General features: G+C 40.0%; 1 protein-coding gene and 1 long non-coding RNA gene across 3 annotated transcripts in view; one reads left to right on the top strand and one right to left on the bottom strand.

Annotated features, from left to right (window-relative positions):
* The window catches only part of LOC309655402, a 66,754-nt gene that overhangs the window by 32,367 nt on the left and 14,057 nt on the right, over window positions 1–20,330 (top strand). The gene's annotated exons all lie outside the window — the stretch shown is intronic.
* Window positions 14,202–20,330, bottom strand: part of PELI2 (pellino E3 ubiquitin protein ligase family member 2) — a 209,944-nt gene continuing 203,815 nt past the window's right edge. For both annotated transcript variants that reach the window (XM_082450460.1, XM_082450459.1), the window contains one exon: window positions 14,202–18,982. In XM_082450460.1, the coding sequence (XP_082306586.1) occupies window positions 18,416–18,982 (567 nt within the window). In that variant the 3' untranslated portion in view covers window positions 14,202–18,415. The remainder of the gene's footprint in view (window positions 18,983–20,330) is intronic.

Consider the following 20,330-nt stretch of genomic DNA (forward strand, 5'->3'; position numbering starts at 1 on the left):
TCTGAGGCATTGGTGCCTTCGTCATTACCAAGCACTACCGCCAGGCCTTGTGCAACCGTTTTCTCCTCACCTTCTCTTTCCTCCCACCGCCATCTCGGCCTCCCAGGCCATCCCACCCATCTTGCTTCTCACTTCCCGCCGCGCCCCTCCTTGCCTCCCCACTAGCGTTTCAGCCCCACCAGAGACCCTGCGGGTAAGCGTCCACCCTCTCTCACTGCCTTGCTTCACACCCTGTCAGACTTTCATGGGCGCTCATCCGCGCAGCCCCACCCCAGGAGCAGTCTATGGCTCGGCGGCATCGGGAGCTTCCTCGTCAGCCAAAGCACGGGAACGAGAAGTGACCATTTTCTTAATTGTTTTGGGTTTGTTTTTGTAGGTCCTTTTCTTCTCTTGTGTTTCCCACTTAGAGAAGTTCCTTTAGCATTTGTTGTAGAGCTGGTTTGGTGGTGCTTAATTCTCTTAGCTTTTGCTTGTCTGTAAAGCTTTTGATTTCTCCATCAAATCTAAATGAGATCCTTGCTGGGTAGAGTAATCTTGGTTGTAGGTTCTTCCCTTTCATCACTTTAAGTATATCTTGCCACTCCCTTCTGGCTTGCAGAGTTTCTGCTGAGAAATCAGCTGTTAACCTTATGGGAGTTCCCTTGTATGTTATTTGTCGTTTTTCCCTTGCTGCTTTCAATAATTTTTCTTTGTCTTTAATTTTTGCCACTTTGATTACTATGTGTCTCGGCGTGTTTCTCCTTGGGTTTATCCTATATGGGACTCTCTGTGCTTCCTGGACTTGGGTGGCTATTTCCTTTCCCGTGTTAGGGAAGTTTTCTACTATAATCTCTTCAAATATTTTCTCTGGTCCTTTCTCTCTCTCTTCTCCTTCTGGGACCCCTATAATGAGAATGTTGTTGGGTTTAATGTTGTCCCAGAGGTCTCTTAGGCTGTCTTCATTTCTTTTCATTCTTTTTTCTTTAGTCTGTTCCGCAGCAGTGAATTCCACCATCCTGTCTTCCAGGTCACTTATCCGTTCTTCTGCCTCAGTTATTCTGCTATTGATTCCTTCTAGTGTAGTTTTCATTTCAGTTATTGTATTGGTCATCTCTGTTTGTTTGTTCTTTAATTCTTCTAGGTCTTTGTTAATCATTTCTTGCATCTTCTCGATCTTCACTATCATTATTCTGAATTCTTTTTCTGGAAGGTTGCCTATCTCCACTTCATTTAGTTGTTTTTCTGGGGTTTTTTCTTGTTCCTTCATCTGGTACATAGCTCTCTGCCTTTTCATCTTGTCTGTCTTTCTGTAACTGTGGTTTTTGGTCCACAGGCTGCAGGATTGTAGTTTTTCTTGCTTCTGCTGTCTGCCCTCTGGTGGTTGAGGCTATCTAAGAGGCTTGATGGGAGGCTCTGGTGGTGGATATAGCTGACTGTTGCTGTGGCGGTCAGAGCTCAGTAAAACTTTAATCCACTTGACTGTTGATGGGTGGGGCTGGGTTCCCTCCCTGTTGGTTGTTTTGCCTGAGGCAACCCAACACTGGAGCCTACCTGGGCTCTTTTGTGGGGTTAATGGCAGACTCTGGGAGGGCTCACGCCAAGGAGCACTTCCCAGAACCTCCGCTGCCAGAGTCCTTGTCCCCACAGTGAAACAGAGCCACCCCCCGCCTCTGCAGGAGACCCCCCAACACCAGCAGGTAGGTCTGGTTCAGTCTCCCCCAGGGTCACTGCTCCTTCCCCTGGGTCCCGATGCGCACACTACTTTGTGTGTGCCCTCCAAGAGTGGGGTCTCTGTTTCCCCCAGTCCTGTCGAAGTCCTGCAATCAATTCCCACTAGGCTTCAAAGTCTGATTCTCTAGGAATTCCTCCTCCCGTTGCCGGACCCCCAGGTTGGGAAGCCTGATGTGGGGCTCAGAACCTTCACTCCAGTGGGTGGACTTCTGTGGTATAAGTGTTCGCCAGTCTGTGAGTCACCCACCCAGCAGTTATGGGATTAGATTTTACTCTGATTGCGCCCCTCCTACCATCTCACTGTGGCTTCTCCTCTGTCCTTGGACGTGGGGTATCCTCCTTGGTGAAGTCCAGGGTCTTCCTGTCAATGATTGTCCAGCAGCCAGTTGTGATTCTGGTGCTCTCGCAAGAGGGAGTGAGAGCACGTCCTTCTACTCCGCCATCTTGGTTAATCCTCTCTGAATTTGTTTTTCACGATTACTGTTTTTGATATTACATTTTACATCTAATTGTTTTATGTATCCCTTAACTGCTGATTGTGGATACAAATGATGTTACTGCCTTTGTCTTTTAACCTCCCTATTAGCTGTGCATGGCTGATTTCCCACCTTTATTGTATGTTTGCCTTTACCATACCAAAAGTGAGCTTTTCCATTTTGTAATTTTGTTTCCAGTTGTGGCCTTTCCTTTTCCACCTAGAGAAGTTCTTTTAGCATTTGTTGTAAAGCTGGTTTGGTGGTGCTGAAATCTTTTAGCTTTTGCTTGTTTGTAAAGCTTTTGATTTCTCCATCAAATCTGAATGAGAGCCTTGCTGGATAGAGTATTCTTGGTTGTAGGTTTTTCTCTTTCATCATTTTAAGTATGTCATGCCATTCCCTTCTGGCCTGCAGAGTTTCTGCTGAAAAATCAGCTGATAGCCTTAGGGAAATTCCCTAAGGAATATTATTTGTTGCTTTTCCCTTGTTGCTTTTAATATTCTCTTTATCTTTTAAAAAATAGTTTATTGGAGTATAGTTGACTTATAATGTGTTAGTTTCAGGTGTACAGCAAAGTGAATCAGGTGTGTGTGTTTGTGTGTGTGTGTACATATATATATATATATACATATATATAATCTCCATTCTTTTTCAGATTCTTTTCCCATATAGGTTATTACAGAATATTTAGTAGAGTTCCCTGTTCTGTACAGTAGGGCCTTATTAGTTATCTATTTTTTATATAGTACTGTGTATATGTTAATCCCAAACTCCTAATTTATCACTTCCCCACGCTTCTCCTATGGTAACCATAAGTTTAATTTTGAGATCTGAGTCTGTTTCTCTTTTGTAAATAAGTTCATCTGTATCATTTTTTATTAGATTCCACATATAAGTGATATGATATTTGTCTTTCTCTGACTTATTTCACTTAGTATGATAATCTCCATGTCCACCCATGTTGCAGCAAATGGCATTATTTTGTTCTTTTTTATGGCTGAGTAGTACTCCATTGTCTATATATACCACATCTTCTTTATCCATTCCTCTGTTGATGGACATTTAGGTTGCTTCCATGTTTTGGCTATTGTAAATAGTGCTATAATAAACATTGGGACTCATGTATCTTTTTCTAATTTGTTTTCATCTTTTCTGGATATATGCCTAGGAGTGGGATTGTTGGATCATGTGGTAACTCTATTTTTAGTTTCTTAAGGAACCTCCATACTGTTCTCCATAGTAGTTGCACTAATTTATTATTCCCACCAACAATGTAGGAGGGTTTCCTTTGCTCCACACCCTTTATCTTTAACTTTTGACATTTTGATTACGATGTGTTGTGGTGTATTCTTCTGTGGCTTAATTCTGCATTGAACTCTCTGTGCTTCCTGGACTTGGGTGACTATTTCCTTCCCCAGGTTAAGGAATTTTTCAGCTATTATCTCTTCAAATATTTTCTCAGGGCCTTTCTCTCTCTCTTCTTCTGGGACCCCTATAATGCAAATATTGGCATACTTGATGTTGTACCAGTAGTCTCTTAAACTCTCCTCATTTATTTTCATTCCTTTCTTTTTCTGGCAGCAGTGATGTCCACTACTGTGTCTTCCAGTTAATGATCCTTTCTTCTGCCTCACTTAGTCTACTCTTGATTCCTTCTAGTGTAATTTTCATTTCAGTTATTGTATTCTTTAATTGTTTGGTTGTTCTTTATATTTTTTAATTCTTTGTTAAAAAAGTTCTCATTTCTAGCTCTGTGCATCCATTTTCCTCCTGTGTTCTTTGATCATCTTTACAGTCATTACTCTGAAGTCTTTCTCAGGTAGATTGCCTGTCTCTATGTCACTTAGTTCTTCTGGGGTTTCATCTTGTTCCTTCGTATGATACATAGTCCTCTGTCGCCTCATTTTGTGTAAATTCCTATTTGTATTTTTATGTATGTGGTAGATTGGTTACGTTTCCTGACCTTGGAGAAGTGGCCCTCTGTAGGAGATGTCCTATGTGTCCCAGCAGTGCACTCCCCTCTTGTCACCCAAGGACCAGGGGCCAGCTGGTCCCTGGGTGGTGTCTGGCCTACATTTGCAGACTTGATCTGCAGGCTGAGGCACTGTAGTTTTCTTGCTTCTGGTGCCTGCCCCCTGGTGGGTGAGGCCTGTCTAGAGGTTTGTGCAGGCTTCCTGATGGGAGGGGCCGGTGCCTGCCCTCCTGGTGGGTAGAGCTGAATCTCGGTTCTCTGGTGTGCAGGGCCGTGTCTAGGGGCATGTCTAGTGGTGGCTGTGAGCTCAGGAAATCTTTAGGCAGACTGTCTGCTGATGGGTGGGTCTCTGTCCCTGCTCAGTTTGTTGTTTGGCCTGAGGCATCCCAGCACCGCAGTCTACAGGCTGTTGGGTGGGACCAGGTCTTGGTGCCAAAATGTCAGCCTCCAGGACAGACTATGTAGATGAATGCTCAATGATATATCTGCCACCAGTGTCTATGTCCCCAGAGTGGGCACACCTGCTCTTCGCCTCCCCAGGAGACACTCCAAGACCAGCAGATAGGTCTGGCCCAGCTGCCTATCAAATTACTGCTTTTGTCCTTGGTCAGTGTGCGTGAGATTTTGTGGTAAAAAAATTTTTGTGCTCCCTTTAAGAGTGAAGCCTCTATTTCCCCTAATCATGTGCCCTCCTGCAATCAAGCCCCTATTTCCCCTAATCATGTGACCTCCTGCAATTAAGCCCCACTGGCCTTCAAAGCCAAATGCTCTGCAGGGCCCCTGGGCTAGGGCACCTGACGTGGGGCTCAGAACTCTCACTCCTGTGGGAAAAGCTCTATAATAAAACTATTTTCCAGTTTGTGGTTTGCCCACCCTGGGGGGTATGGGATTTGATTATATCACAAGTCTGCCTCTCCTACCAGTCTCGTTATGGTTCTGTCTTTATGTGTTTAGTTGTAGAGGATCTTTTCTGGTAGGTTTCAGTCTTTTTCAGTGATGGTTGTTGTGCAGATTGTTATTTTGGTGTGCTCATGAGAGGAGGTGAGCTTAGGGTCCTTCTACTCTGCCATCTTGGCCACTCCCAATCATGCAATTTTTATCCTTTATTCTTGTGATGTGATATATCACATTAATTGATCTTCATATATTGAATCATCCTTGCAACTCAGGGATAAATCCCACTTGGTTATGGTGTAAGATCCTTTTAATGTGCTGTTGGATTAAGTTTGCTAGTATTTTGTTGAGGATTTTTGCATCTATATTCACCAGAGATATCTCTCTCTCTCTCTCTCTCTCTCTCTCTCTATATATATATATATATATGTGTATATATATATATATAGTTTTCATTTCTTATAGTCTTCATCTAGCTTTGTTATTAGAGTAATGCTGACCTCATAAGATGAATTTGGAAGGGTTCCCCCCTTTCCAATTTTTGGGAGGAGTTTGAGATGATTGGCACTAATTCTTCTTCACATGTTTGGTAGAATTTACCAGGGAAGCCGTCTGATCCTGGGCTTTCTTTGGGAGATTTTCTATTACTGAGTCAGTCTCCGTAGTAGTTATGGGTCTGTTTAGGCTTTCTATTTCTTCATGATTTAGTTTTGCTAGGTCCTATATTACTAGGAATTTATTCATTTCTTCTAGGTTATCCAGTTTGCTGGTGGATAATTGTTCATAGTAGTCTCTTGTGATCCTTTTTATTTCTGTGTCATCAGTTATAATGTCTCTTCTTTCATTTCTGATTTTATTTGAATTTTATTTTTTTCTTAGTTCAGCTTAAGAGTTTATAATTTTTTTCATCTTTTCAAAAAACTAACTCGTTTGTTTCCTATTTTAAAAATTTTTCTATTTTATTTCTGCTCTTTACTTCCTTCCTTCTAATTTTGAGCTCAATTTGTTCTCTTTCTAACTCTTTGAGGTGTAAAATTAGGTTTGAGATTTTTCTTTTTCTTAATGTATGCACTTAACGTTATGAATTTCTTAGTGTATGAATTTTGATAATGTTGTAATTTCATTTTTATTTGCCCTGAGGTATTGTCTAATTTCCCCTTTGACCCAGTGGTTGCTCAAGAGTGTGCTATTGAAGCTCCACATTTTTTTGGTGAAATTTCCAGTTTCCCTTATGTTGTTATTTCCTAGTTTTATTTCATTATGGTAGGAAAAGATACTTAGCATAATATCAATCTCTTAAATTTCTTGAGACTTGTTTTGTGACATGACATATGATGAATTTTTAATCTAATTTCATCATCTCCCATGGGAAAAACAGGCAGAGAGATGAAGCCACCTGCCTGAGTTCACACAATTAATTAGAGGTCACACAATTACCAGAAAGTAACACCTAACTCAGTGCTCTTCCCACTGACCACACTGGCTTTGTTTTTTAATTTCAGTCATGTTGATTCAGACTCAATTCATCATTGAAACCTTTATTTTCTAAAGCAGATTTCATCCTAAAGATTTAGAAATATAAGCAGACTATCATAAAAAAAAATCTAACTACAATCAATTGGTTCAGATAAATAAGGAGTTCTCATTCAATGGAAATGTTGATGGGCTGCAGGGACTTGAAATTTGGATAGTTTATTGGATTTAATAGTATAGGTTGTAGTGTCTTAAATGAATTTTTACTCTGACTCTACAAGAAACTAACAGGAGAAACAGTCAAAGATCCTAATGCAACACAGGGTGGTGATCCAGCTTGCTGTCCATCAAATCCATGAGGTTCAATGTTCCAAGTGAATAAACTAATTCTAATAAACAGAATGGGACTTTGAGACTATCAAAAATAAATGCATTTAATATTAAGAAACATCTACCAACTGAAAGAGTGGTGCATAATTGTCAATAGTCATATTCTCAAATATATAGTCAAGTATATTTGCTATTCTTTTCATAAAATAATATCATTAAATGGTCACCAGCATAAAACCTATTAAAATGTTTTAAGTCAGAGCTGTGCATAAGCAAAAACAGTGTATTTATTTAAAGATTAGGGTTTAGAACTACATGAATAACAATGGCCAATATTGGACTTATGCTCATTTGTTTCATTTAAAATAAGTAATCTTGAGAATGTGGGGCAATAGGTCCGTAATGGCTAAAGCCTAACAATTAAAGCTCTCTCAAGAATTTAAAATACACTATATGAGAAAAAAAGGGGCTCTGTTGTCAAATAAATATGGGATGTACTAGATTATTTCTCAAGGTTATAAGGTTATAAGGCCTTCTTTTGCCGAACATTTTCTGAGACTTCAGTTCTAAAGATGACACATTGGGAAGTATCTTATATTACCAAACTCAGGTTTGGCTGCTCACTGCTGGAAAGCCAATACTTGAGAAACAAGTGTCGGTTGGAAAGGAAAGGTTGCTTTATTCAGTAGGTTGGCAACCTGGGGAGAAGGTGGACTTGTGTCCAAAAACCAGCTCCAAAGATTCTGTTTGACCACGAAAGTCTTACAAGGAGAAAAGGGAAGTTAATTGCCAATAACCATTTGGGGAGGGGATCAGAGTCTTTGTTATCTTCCACTGTGTGCAGACTTTCTTCTGATTGGTTGGTGGTGAGGTAACAGGGCGGTGTCCAAGGAATCTTGTGCTCAGCCTGAAGTTATCATCCTCCACTTGGGTGGGGGTCCTTAGCTCCTACAGAAGAACTCAAAGATATTGTTATGTATAGCTTTTGAGGAGGAACCAGGACGGTGCCCCATCGCTGCACTATTGTTCCTTTTTTTTTAATTAATTAATTTATTTTTGGCTGTGTTGGGTCTTCGTTTCTGTGAGAGGGCTTTCTCTAGTTGCGGCGAGTGGGGGCCACCCTTCATCGCGGTGCGTGGGCCTCTCACTGTCGCGGCCTCTCTTGTTGCGGAGCACAAGCTCCAGACATGCAGGCTCAGTAGTTGTGGCTCACGGGCCTAGTTGCTCCGTGGCATGTGGGATCTTCCCAGACCAGGGCTTGAACACGTGTTCCCTGCATTGGCAGGCAGACTCTCAACCACTGCGCCACCAGGGAAGCCCTATTGTTCCTTGTTTAAAAAATTTTTTTTATTTAGGACTTCCCTGGCAGTCCAGTTGTTAAGACTCTGTGCTTCCAATGTCGGGGGTGTGGGTTTGATCCCTGGTTGGGGAACTAAGATCCCACATGCCTGCCATGGGGCACAGCCAAAAAATTTATTTTATTTTATTTTATTGAAGTATAGTTGATTTACAATGTTGTGTTAATTTCTGCTGTACAGCAAAGTGATTCAGTTATACATATATATATTATATAAATTCTGTTTCATATTCTTTCCCATTATGGTTTATCACAGGATATTGAATATAGTTCCCTGTGCTATATCCTAACAGTAGGACCTTGCTGTTTATCCATTCTGTTTGCAATAGTTTGCATCTGCTAATTGCAAACTCCCAATCCATCCCTTTCCCACCACCCTGCCATTTGGCAACCACAAGTCTGTTCTCTGTGAATCTGTTTTTGTTTCATAGATAAGTTCATTTGTGTCATTTTAGATTCCACATATAAGTGATATCATATGGTATTTGTCTTTCTCTTTCTGACTTACTTGACTTACTATGATAATCTCTAGTTGCATCCATGTATTATTGTTTCTTGATTGTCACTCCTTTGATTCTGCATTCTCTCACTTCCCTGATTAGCAACTGTTTGAATCTGCCTTTTGGAACTCAGGGAAGGTCAAGGAGGCTGAATGAAGCCTATTTCCTACAAAAAAGAGAGGACATGGAAAGCATTTGTACCTGGGAGGGCCGCACAGGATCCTGCTCAGTTTCACTTGCAAGGGAACACTATAAACCACTATTGTTTATTGAGCAATTATGTACCATAGTTCCTATATTATGTTACCTTCACATCTCTAAGGAATTGAAGCATTATTACCACTCTGTTTTAAAGATAAGGAAATACTTGCCCATCCATTTAACCCAATGGATCTAAATAGCAGAACATTTCCAGAATGTATGTACAAATCAAACCCTGGGATTAAAAAATGTTCCCATCCAAGTTTTCTCAAAAATATATAACTAGATAATAGGAACCCAAAATCTGTGAACTGTGCTGTGATGATACCCAGTTTACTGATCCATAGCAAGTTTCCATCATGTTAAATAACAATTTTGAGAACTCAGCAAGTTCCAAGAATTATGTATAAATCTCATCTTTAACCCTGAACTCCCTCAAACTAATTTGAGAATTTTTGGAGATTTTTTTCCCTGTAAGGTGGAAATGGTTAAAGGTACATACTAAAGAAATCAATCCTAAAGGATAGGGAATGGAAGTTTAGAAAAGACACAGTGGAGTCGAGTCAGGTCTAGTCACGTAAGAGAAGATGGAAGCTAGAATCACAGGGCAGGACTTGACTGGTTAGGCCATCCATTCCCATCTCCATGTGGGGCCATATACCTCAAGTTCCAAGGGAACCATGTTGGGAGAACCAAAACCAATGAGCACAATGTGGAATTAGTTACTTGTACCACAGAGGCATACAATCAATACAGTCATTTAGTCGAAGGATTTCTCAAAGCATGGAACATGGATCACCTGCAGAATCATCTAGGTTGTCCATCAAGTGTAAATTCCTGGAGAGACCTAGAACTAGAACATCAGCCTCTGTTGATGTGACTAAAGAATCTGCATTATAAACAAACACCTCAGGGCACTCTGATGTTAGCTCAAGTTTGAACCTGGAATTAGGCAAAAATGTCCATTATACCTCTTTAATAAGAATAGCCTTGATATTCAACTAGAGCCTGTTTAGAAGATGAAAGAAGGAAGCAATGCTTGAGAACAGTCCCTTTGGGCACTCCAACACATGTCCCACAGTTGGCAATGGGCATTCAAGGGGCCACAACAGGTTGAACATAATTTTCTTAGGCTTACAGCTTTGGCAGCCATAACCACTGTGGTCTCATTTTGCCAGCCTTGGGCACATTTTGTGTCTCTGGGAGAGAGAACTTTCTTCTGCAGCTGTTTACTGAGAAACCCACTACAGATATACAAGTCATCATTTTTCCCTCTGTTCCCAAAGCCACATTTCCTAATTTACATTAAAAAGTCCTTGTAATGAAATAACTAAAAGTAAGACCAGAATGAAATTGAAGTCATGGTTAAAAATTCATTTAAGTTTAGAAAAGATAAACCTCCAAATGTTAAGTGTTTCTCTCTGGGTGGTGGGATTATGAATTTCATACTTAACCAGGTTTTAATTTTTTTTTACAATGGACTTCTACTGGCTTTTATTTTGGCTATAAAAGTTTTTGTTTTCAAAAATACTTTTTAAAGAAAGTAGATTTTGAGGTCTTATAATAGCATTCTATTCTTTAAAATAGCATTCTATTCTTTCAGAAAGTGTATTCTATTTTTTCATCCTCATAGCAAAAGTAGACAATCCTTAAGAATATGATGCTGTCTTGTAATCTTGTTAGTATGCGTATGTGTATGTTCTCTTTATCTAATGACAAGGGGAAGTGTGATTGAAAGAAATGACCTATGTTGTAAGACTCTGGAAAACATCTCAAGGTAGGCAAAAATTTGAGGATCCTGATTTTTATCTCAGTGACTAAGAAAATGTATAGTACTGTATTTTTTATTTTATTTTAGTGAGGTATAGTTGACTTACAATGTTGTGTTAATTACTGCTGTACAGCAAAGTGATTCAGATATATATATACACACACACACACACACATTCTTTTTCATATTCTTTTCCATTATGGTTTATCACAGGATATTGAATATAGTTCCCTGTGCTATACAGTAGGACCTTCTTGTTTATCCATTCAATATATAATAGTTTGCATCTGCTAATCTCAAACTCTCAATCCATCCCTCCCCCATCCCCTCCCCCTTGACAACCACAAGTCTGTTCTCTATGTCTGTGAGTCTGTTTTGTTTTGTAGATAAGTTCACTTGTGTCATATTTTAGATTCTACATATGAGTGATATCATATATTTGTCTTTCTCTTTCTGACTTACTTCACTTAGTATGATAATCTCTAGGTCCATCCATGTTGCTGCAAATGGCGTTAATTCTTTTTTTTTAAATATGGCTGAGTCGTATTCCATTGTATATATGTACCATATCTTCTTTATCCATTCGTCTGTCAATGGACATTTATTTATGTTGTTTCCATGTCTTGGCTGTTGTGAATAGTGCTGCTAGGAACATAGGGGTGCATGTATCTTTTTGAATTAGAGTTTGGTCTGGGCATATGCCCAAGAGTGGGATTGCTGGGTCATATGGCAACTCCATTTTTAGTTTTCTTGAGGAACCTCTATACTGTTCTCCATAGTGGCTGCACCAATCTACATTCCCACCAACAGTGTAGGAGGGTTCCCTTTTCTCTACACTCTCTCCAGCATTTATTCATAGATTTTAAAATTATGGCCATTTTGACCCGTGTGAGGTGGCATTTCCTCATAGTTTTGATTTGTAGTTCTCTGATAATTAGTGATGTTGAACATCTTTTCATGTGCCTGTTGGCCATCTGTATGTCTTCTTTGGAGAAATGTCTATTTAGGTCTTCTGCCCATTTTTCAGTTAGGTTGTTTGTTTTTCGTTGTTGAGTTGTATGAGCTGTTTGTATATTTTGGAAATTAATCCCTTTTCAGTCGCATCATTTGTAAATATTTTCTCCTAGTCTGTAGGTTGTCTTTACGTTTTGTTTACGGTTTCCTTTGCTGTATGGTACTGTAGTTCAATTCTAGGAATCACATTTTTCATAATCTAACATCTCTGAATTTAGTATGTATCTTTTAAAAATTAGTTTTGACATATAATTCACATACCATAAAAGTCACCCCTTCAAAGTATAAAACTCAGTTGCTTTTAGCACATTCAGAGTTGTGCAACCATTACTACTGTTACCGAAGGTTCGTGTGCCCGATGCACAGTGAGCCCAAACAAACCGAAGTGTTGGAGTTTGGAGCAGAGAAAGGTTTATTGCAGGGCCATGCAAGGAGAATGGTGGCTCATGCTCAGAAAAACCTGAATTCCCTGATGGTTTTCAGGGACATGTTTTTATAGGCAAAATTTGGGATGAGGGCTGCAGGATGTGTGACTTTCTTCTGATTGGTTGGTGGTGAGGTAATGGGGCGGTGCTCCAGGAATCTTGCGCTCAGCCTGAAATTACCATCCTCCATCTGGGTGGGGCCTTAGTTCCTGCAGAACTCAAAGATATATTGTTATTTATATTCCTTGAGGAGGAACCAGGATCCTGCCCTGTTGCTACACTTTTGTTTCTTGACTGCTTCTCCTTTGTTTCTGCATTCTCTCCCTTTCCTGATTTGCAACTGTTTTAATCTGCCCTTTGGAACTCAGGGCAGGCTGAATGAAGCCTATTTGCTACAAACTAGAAGCTCGGTTTCACAATCCTCTTTGGTATATAGCTGGGAGTGAAAATGCTGGCTCATGTGGTAACTGTATATTTTACATTTTGAGGAGTTGTAAACTGTTGCTCCAAAGTGGTTGTACCATTTTACAATTCTACCAACAGTGTATGAGGGTTCCAGTTTTTCAACACATTCTTTTTTTTTTTTTTTTAATTATTTATTTATTTATTTATGGCTGTGTTGGGTCTTCGTTTCTGTGCGAGGGCTTTCTCTAGTTGCGGCAAGCGGGGGCCACTCTTCATCGCGGTGCTCAGGCCTCTCACTGTCGCGGCCTCTCTTGTTGCGGAGCACAGGCTCCAGACGCGCAGGCTCAGTAATTATGGCTCACGGGCCCAGTTGCTCCGCGGCATGTGGGATCTTCCCAGACCAGGGCTCGAACCCGTGTCCCCTGCATTGGCAGGCGGACCCTCAACCACTGCGCCACCAGGGAAGCCCTCAACACATTCTTAACACTTGTTACTGTATTTTTGATTTTAGCTGTCACAGTGGGTATAAAGTTTTCTGTGGTTTTTAACTTGCATTTCTCTGATGCCTAATGATGTTGGGAATCTTTATGTGCTTACTGGTCATTTGTGTATCTTCTTTGGAAAAGTATTCAGATCTTTTGACCATTTTTTAACTGGGTTATCTGTCCTTTTCTTGATGAGTTATGAGTTCTCCATGTATTCTGGATACAATTGCCTTATTAGTTATATGATCTCCAAATATCTTCTCCCATTGTATGGGTTGTCTTTTTACTTTTGAGAGTGTCTTTTGATGCACAAAATATTTTAACTTTGAAGTCCAGTTTATCTTTTCTTATGTTCGTGTTTTTTGGTGTTTAAGAAATCATTGACTAATCCAAGGTCACAAAGGTTTACTCTGTTCTATAGTTTTTGCTCTCTGTCCATTTTGAGTTAATTTTTGTATATTGTGTCAGGTAGGGGTCTAACTTCATTCTTCTGCATGTGGATATCTAGTTATCCCAGCTCCCTTTGTTAAATACTCTTCTTTCCCCATTGCATAGTTCGGGCACCCTTGTAAAACAGAATGCATCCCACAATTGTAACTGGCTATGTTTTTCTATAATAACGCATCTTACAAATCATGGCATCTTAGATTTGTTAAAGTGTCAGAATACTTAATCCTGAAATAAAAACCTATATAAATGTATATTTTGGGGGGGGGATGAAAAATCTATTTCCCTCAACAATACTACGACTCCTTAAGTATCAATGTGATGAGAAAAAAACTGTCATAAATACCTTTTCTTATGAAAGACATACTAGTTTAAGGCTTGGAGGCTTACACATAATGCTTATGTTGTTAAAAGTGAATGAAGATTGTCACAAAGGTAGCAATATGAGTATAATGGCCACGCAGAAAATCCATTAATTCTACAAGCCAGGTTAAATTCTCCTGGAAGTGAGATTTATTTGACAGTGATGTAATGTCACAAATATAAACACCAATGGAATTTTTCAGATAAAAAAATTGAGATTTTTCAGAATCTAGGTTTAAATAGGTATTGTGCAGAATATAAAACAATGATCAGCTCAACTGTCTGCGATCAAATTGTAAGTCTGAAAAATGCAAAAGTCAAGTCTACTTTTACATCCACTTCCTATCTAATGTCCTGATGAAGACAACGACTCACAAACATACTGAGATCCGTTTAATAGTTTCTGAAGATTTTTCCTGTAAAATGGCTTGTATTTCCACAGATATAACAGTGAAGAAATAAACTTTTCAATTTGACATGAAATATAAAAGAACAGTTTTACAAATACATCCATAAAATTTAACTGCTCATAACACTATACATGGTAAATATGACCAACCTCTTAGCTTCTAGACTATTTAAAACAGAGAAACAATATGTCATCTCAGCTAAAAAGAAACAACTTCCCTTTCATCGAGTTTATTTTTGTTTAGAAACAGTTAAGTAGAACTGGAAAAATACTTGCTTTTCCCTATCTTCCTCTAGGGATTCTGCATGAGGGTGAAAACTTGAGAGGATATTAGTTTTACTAAGAAGAAATACTGAACCTTCTTCTGTTTTACTGATTCAGTAATGCTTACATTCTTTTAAAAAGATCCCGGAGTTGTCTCATTGGTCTTTGACTGGGTCATAAAGAAATGATAACAGAGCTGTGCTCTCCTTCTACCATTAAAGGAGGAACTTCATACCCTCAGCCTATGAAGGTTAAACTCTGGGGATGTAAGAGCTACAGCCAAAAGAACAGCGCTAGATCCAGCTTAAAATCAAGGTTCTGTGCTTTGTCTATTAGAAATTCCACTGTTACAAGGCAGGATTGCATGAAGATAAGTTTTTTAGCCAGCATTGACAATGTTGTGATCATATATCCTTTCATGCAAATCCAAAGAACAGAATGGCTTTAAAAAGAAAAGTTGATCAAAATCATAGAACTGCAGGTAACAATTCTATAATCTACGTAACGCTTAAATTAAGAAAGAGAAAACACGCTCCTTTTTAAACTCTCAAAAAGTGCCCAAATAACAATACTGAGCTCCCAAATGACAGGGGTTTGAATTTTTTTTTTTTAATTTTTTTTATTTTATGTAAGCAAAAATAAAGCATTGAAGCTTTATGAAGAAAAGAGTTCTCCTCAACTTTGCTAATATAGTAGATGTAATAACTTAAAATAATTTCCCTACTGCTACTGGAAATAAATTCTACTACAATCATGTGTATGCCAGTTCCTGGCATATTTCTGCATCCAGATTCATTCGTCTCCTTAAAGGAGCCCATCATTTTCCCAATGGCTTTCTCCTTTCTTTAAACCCTAACCCTGAAATTCTATAACCAGTTATGTCACGTGGCTTCCCTGAGGCACAAAGGTACCAAACTCTATAATTAACTATCGAGGAATGATAAATATGCTATTTATATTAAAAGATTTTAATTCTTTTGGGCTACAGTTAGGGAAAAAACCCCAGAAAGCTTAATACTTACTCTGCAGTGTGAACTGTAGCCCTTCTTGCAAAAAGCGAAACCAAATAAGGGAAATGTTGAGTTGCAGCATGCATGACCTGGCAGCACCGATTAGTAAGAATAAAAAAAAATTCCAGACTAGAAAAATATTCAGAGTTGTATCCCATTCACTCTGAATCTTTTTTTTTTTTTTTTTTTTTTTGTAATAAACTGGCGTAAACAACTGGAAAAAAAACCTATGGGAATACATCATTGGAGCTCTTCTGGAAACCTAGTCACAAAAGGCATTTCGGTCAGGCTGAGATCAAGATAACTGGTCTGCAATTTCCTATGTGTACATCTGGGGAGTGGAATTTGCCCTTGAATGTGATGTCAAGCAAGACATAAAAACAGACATAACCTCTGAGAATTTACCTTTTCTGAACTGTATTACTGTACTCTGAGCTAGAGTTCTTTATTCTCACTTTATTTTTTCCAGAGAAAAGAAATGTCTCATTATCCAAAGTTAGCAGATCTTACTAGCAGTGGCCAAGATAAGCCTGGCTTCCTTCTGCAAACAGGCCACCTCGCTGTGGTTCTCTAGGCAGGGGAGAGGGGACCTCACTTGGAAGTCAAAGGAAAAGATGTGGTGCTAACAGAGGTGCGGGGGTCACTGTTGCCCCTTCCAAGAGCTTGGAATTTCTACCCAAATTTACTAAAAAAGTCAAACTTCTCAGGTTGGAAGATAACTATTTTGGGGTATATGTTGCATGTGGAACTACCAGACCTTGAACTACTATAGTCCTTGAAATGGACAGTTGTATCAGATGGTAACTTCCTGGAAAAAAAAAAAAAGTTTCTGATAGGTAAAATCCAGCCTTTCTAGATGCAAGACTATTTATTTACCTTACAAGATGCTTTTTAGGGTTATCAAGACTCCTCAAACCACCTTCAAACCACATTGCAAGAAAAGGGACCGTGTGCTTCCTGTATCATTTTGTGGAGCCTAAAGCAGCACAGACTGAAAAGACATATTCCATCATCAGTAAAAGCTAATCATGGGAGACTCTGGCTACAACAAAAGGCATTGGATATATTCTGGGCAATTTCATTGTTTTCTTTCATTCTCTGTCTGCAGGTCAAGCAAGCTATACAGAATTGAGTAAGCTATCAATGAGAGCACTGTGGTTGGATTTTCACAGCACTTAAAAATCACCAAAACAAAAACACCTCATAAACAATAATCTCCACTGAAAAGTAAAGCTATCTGAAAACTGAGAGGCTGAAATTTTTATATATTAAGTCAACTTAAGCAGCAGCAATCAAGACTAATAGACCTTATCACATTAAGGAAAAGGGCTTTCAAAATGGGTTAGGACAATTGAAAATAGGCAAAATACTTGCTAGTAGGCAAACCATGGAAAAACCAATTCAAATAGGAATGCAGTATATTAGAATCATATAAATCATATAGCTTTACAAAGGTTAAAAAAATGCAGCATGAATCTGCAATGGTCAATTTAAGAGGATGTTAATTTAAACATACTTGCTCCATGTGGCAGGAATCTATTTCATCCCAGCCAACTCGGGTAGTTGCATGTCCTAAAGGATCTTTACATCACAGGAACAGTGATACACTGGTACTGAGCACAGAGAATGAACATCCAAGAATATTATTCAAAATGAAATGAAACTAACAGAGAGGGCTGGTGGAGCTCATATGAAATTCTGATTTAATTATTCCTCAGTAAACACTCATTTGCTCTCCTGAAATCAGTAATTTCAAACGCTCTCTGCAGATGTACCACTTGGTGTTGTGTATATCATCTAATGATCACATTTAAATTTAGTTTGATTTGCAAACATTTTCAAAACTTATAGGGCTCTGTAAGCTGCAAGGGAAGGTGACAGATGGCAGAAAGGGGGTGAACAAAACTGACTATCGTTGTAATATGTTGCTTTTTAAGTTCACGGAATTTTGGCTTTCTTAAGAAAAACTTAGGAAATTCCAACGAGTAGTTTTAAAAAGTAAAATCTTATTTTTAATCACTTTTAAATTATTCAGTAAGCAAGTAAACTTGATATTATATTACCTGGGCCATGTTTTCTGCTGCAATAATCACTCTCAGTTAGTTAATGAATTTTTAAGAGTAGCTACATTTTAATCAACCAAACAGTTCTGGCCATGCAAGATGAGAATCAGGGATAGACCATGTGAGACCAAAAATAACAAAAGGCAGGCTAAAAAGTTATGGAAAACTCTTTGTTTGAAATGCCAAGGTATTTGATGAATGTGTGTATAAAGTAATTAAATTCCACCAAAGTTTAAAAAAGAAAACATGACAACGTATGAATATTCCGTCCCCTCAAAAGAAAAATCAGAGAAAAGCCCCAGATCAAAACAATCACCTGTGCCTAAGGTCTCCTGTCCCCCAACATCATCTTATAGAGCTGCCCCTTTGGTATCTGGTCAGATTCTAACCTGTATCAAGTATTTCCAGATACGGCATGTCTAACACCTATACCACACAGCACCGAAGTTTGCAGTTAAGAGCCAACAACTTTTGAATAAATTTTCTTCTACAGTTGTTTTAAAATGGGATTTAAAGTCCTGTCCAAATTTAACAAAGAAAACTTGTTTTAAAAACCCCAAGGTTAAAATAAAAGCATGGCATTTTAAATCCAATTGTTACAAAGATATTATGGTTTAATTAAGCAGACTTCAATGCTGATGCTATTTTGAGCATGCAACACACCACCGTTATCGTCAATGCCCCAATGCCCGGCATGTTTCATCACCACGCCCTTCTTTTTTCCCAGCCTCAGGACCGCCCCCTCCCCTTAATGAACGGTATTATAAAAAGGTAAAATCTGGAGTTAGTGGCAAAATCTTCACAGTAACTTGTTAATAAAGTCGTCGTTGATGGCTGTAAAGGGCATCAGTCAACTGGACCTTGGAAGATCAATTTGATGCAGTTCTGTTCCCCAAGCAGCTGCGTGGCACAGAAAGGGCAGGCGGCATGAAATGCGTGAGTCCCGTGAGGCAGCGGGATCTGAGACCAATATTTCGCAGACTTCTCTGAGCACACGTGTCCACAAGGGGTGAAAGCATGAGTGGGTGGTCCCGCGTCTACATAAAAGCCCGCCTCGCAGCCGAGCCAGAGCGGCACGTAGGGGCCCACAGTCCTGCACATGGGACACTCCCTCTCGTTGGCCTCCGTGTCGCTCCGATGGCCCCAGTTGTGGTAGCCGTGCACGTGGCCACAGCTGAGGTACGCCCAGGGCTGCTTCTCCTCCACCACCTCTTTCCTGTTGATGCTGGGGAAGGCCAAGGTGTTGAGCCCCACGGGACACTGTGGCCGGGCAGCGTTGATCTCCTGCCGCAGGGCTTCAATGTGCTTCTGGGTTGGGGTGTGAAAGAGGCCATCTGCCGTCCTCCAGAGCAGGGTGGCCCCGCACAGGTCGATGAGGGAGCCGTCCTGCAGGACGTTGGTCTCGCTTTCCACCTACAAGTTTGACAGACATGCCTTTTAAAAGCAAAATTTGACAAACCATGCTAACGTTTTTGTCCTCTTAAAGATCATCTCCGTAGTCAACACAGGGGGGGCAGTTTATCCCACGGCCTCCCTGCAAAACAGGACTAGGGGGTAACTCACCCTCCCTGAGCTTCCCTTTCCTCATCTGAACACTGGGTGTAAATCATGTATGTGAAACACACAAAGCCCTAAGCGCAGATGCATTTACTTCACATGTTCAATTAATGTAGTGGTTATTTTAAACAAACTTCACAAATCTCCTTAGATTTTTAGGTTTCCTCCTCAAGTCAACAACACAACTCCTCCTTGGTCTCTTAAGGGACGGGAGATGTCCAGCCAGCCCATCTGGTGAAGACTCATGCTCATGTCGACCAGAGCCAATCCAGAAGACCCCTGGGGGCCCTGCAGTAAATACTATAGTGGTGCCAACGACTCCAGTGACCCTCGGCTTCACACAATCTATCATTTATCCTGCATTCCTAAGGTCTGGAGCAGAAGTGCTCACTGTGAGCTTTGGAACATCATTTAATCCCAGCTTACCCTTCCCCCTCCCCATGTCCTCAAGTCTATTCTCTACGTCTGCGTCTTTATTTCTGTCCTGCCCCTAGAGACTGGCTGTGCTATGCACCAAGTGCTCACAGGACTGATTAACAGCTGACAAGCAGCACAGTTAGACGTGGTCCGCAGGAGCCTGACCCCTGTCTCCGTGGGCCACCTGTGCTCTATGTATGCACTCAGGTGCACTGCCCTCTGGCACGTGCCATGAGTGACCTCTGCCTAGAATTCTCTATCCCGGCTCACCCCACCCCTAGTCTACCCCTGGGCCTGGCAAACTCCCACTCATCATTCACGGCTCACTTGGATGGCACTTTGCCTGGAAGTTGTCCTTTAATGACAACAGCGGTCCTTCCCCAAAAAAGTATCCAATACTGGTAGTTAGAAAAAGCTAAAATCCCAACAAAATGATAAACCTCAATACTTTACAGGAAAAATACGGTGACTGCTTTTTGAGTAGCTTTTAAGTCGCTGAAGCTCTCTCCTCGCCCCACGCCCACCCTGAACACCTAGTCTCCTCCCTTCTCGCTGGGTGTCAGGAGCCTCCCTTCTCTTCCTGACCACAGGTAATTCTCAGGGGAGGTCTCATCTCTGCATAAACTTTGTAAGAAGAAGAACGCTGCTGTGGTAATAAGGTGGAGTTCGGGCTACGTTTTTCTTTGTTTTCCTTATGATTATTTTTATTCATTGCTTTTTCTTTATAAAAATATTTTATTAAAATATACACAGATGCTCTTTTTATCTTATTCATGATTTCTAGATT

This window comes from Balaenoptera physalus, assembly GCF_965194825.1.
Source record: "Balaenoptera physalus genome assembly, chromosome: 2".
Taxonomy (NCBI): domain Eukaryota; kingdom Metazoa; phylum Chordata; class Mammalia; order Artiodactyla; family Balaenopteridae; genus Balaenoptera; species Balaenoptera physalus.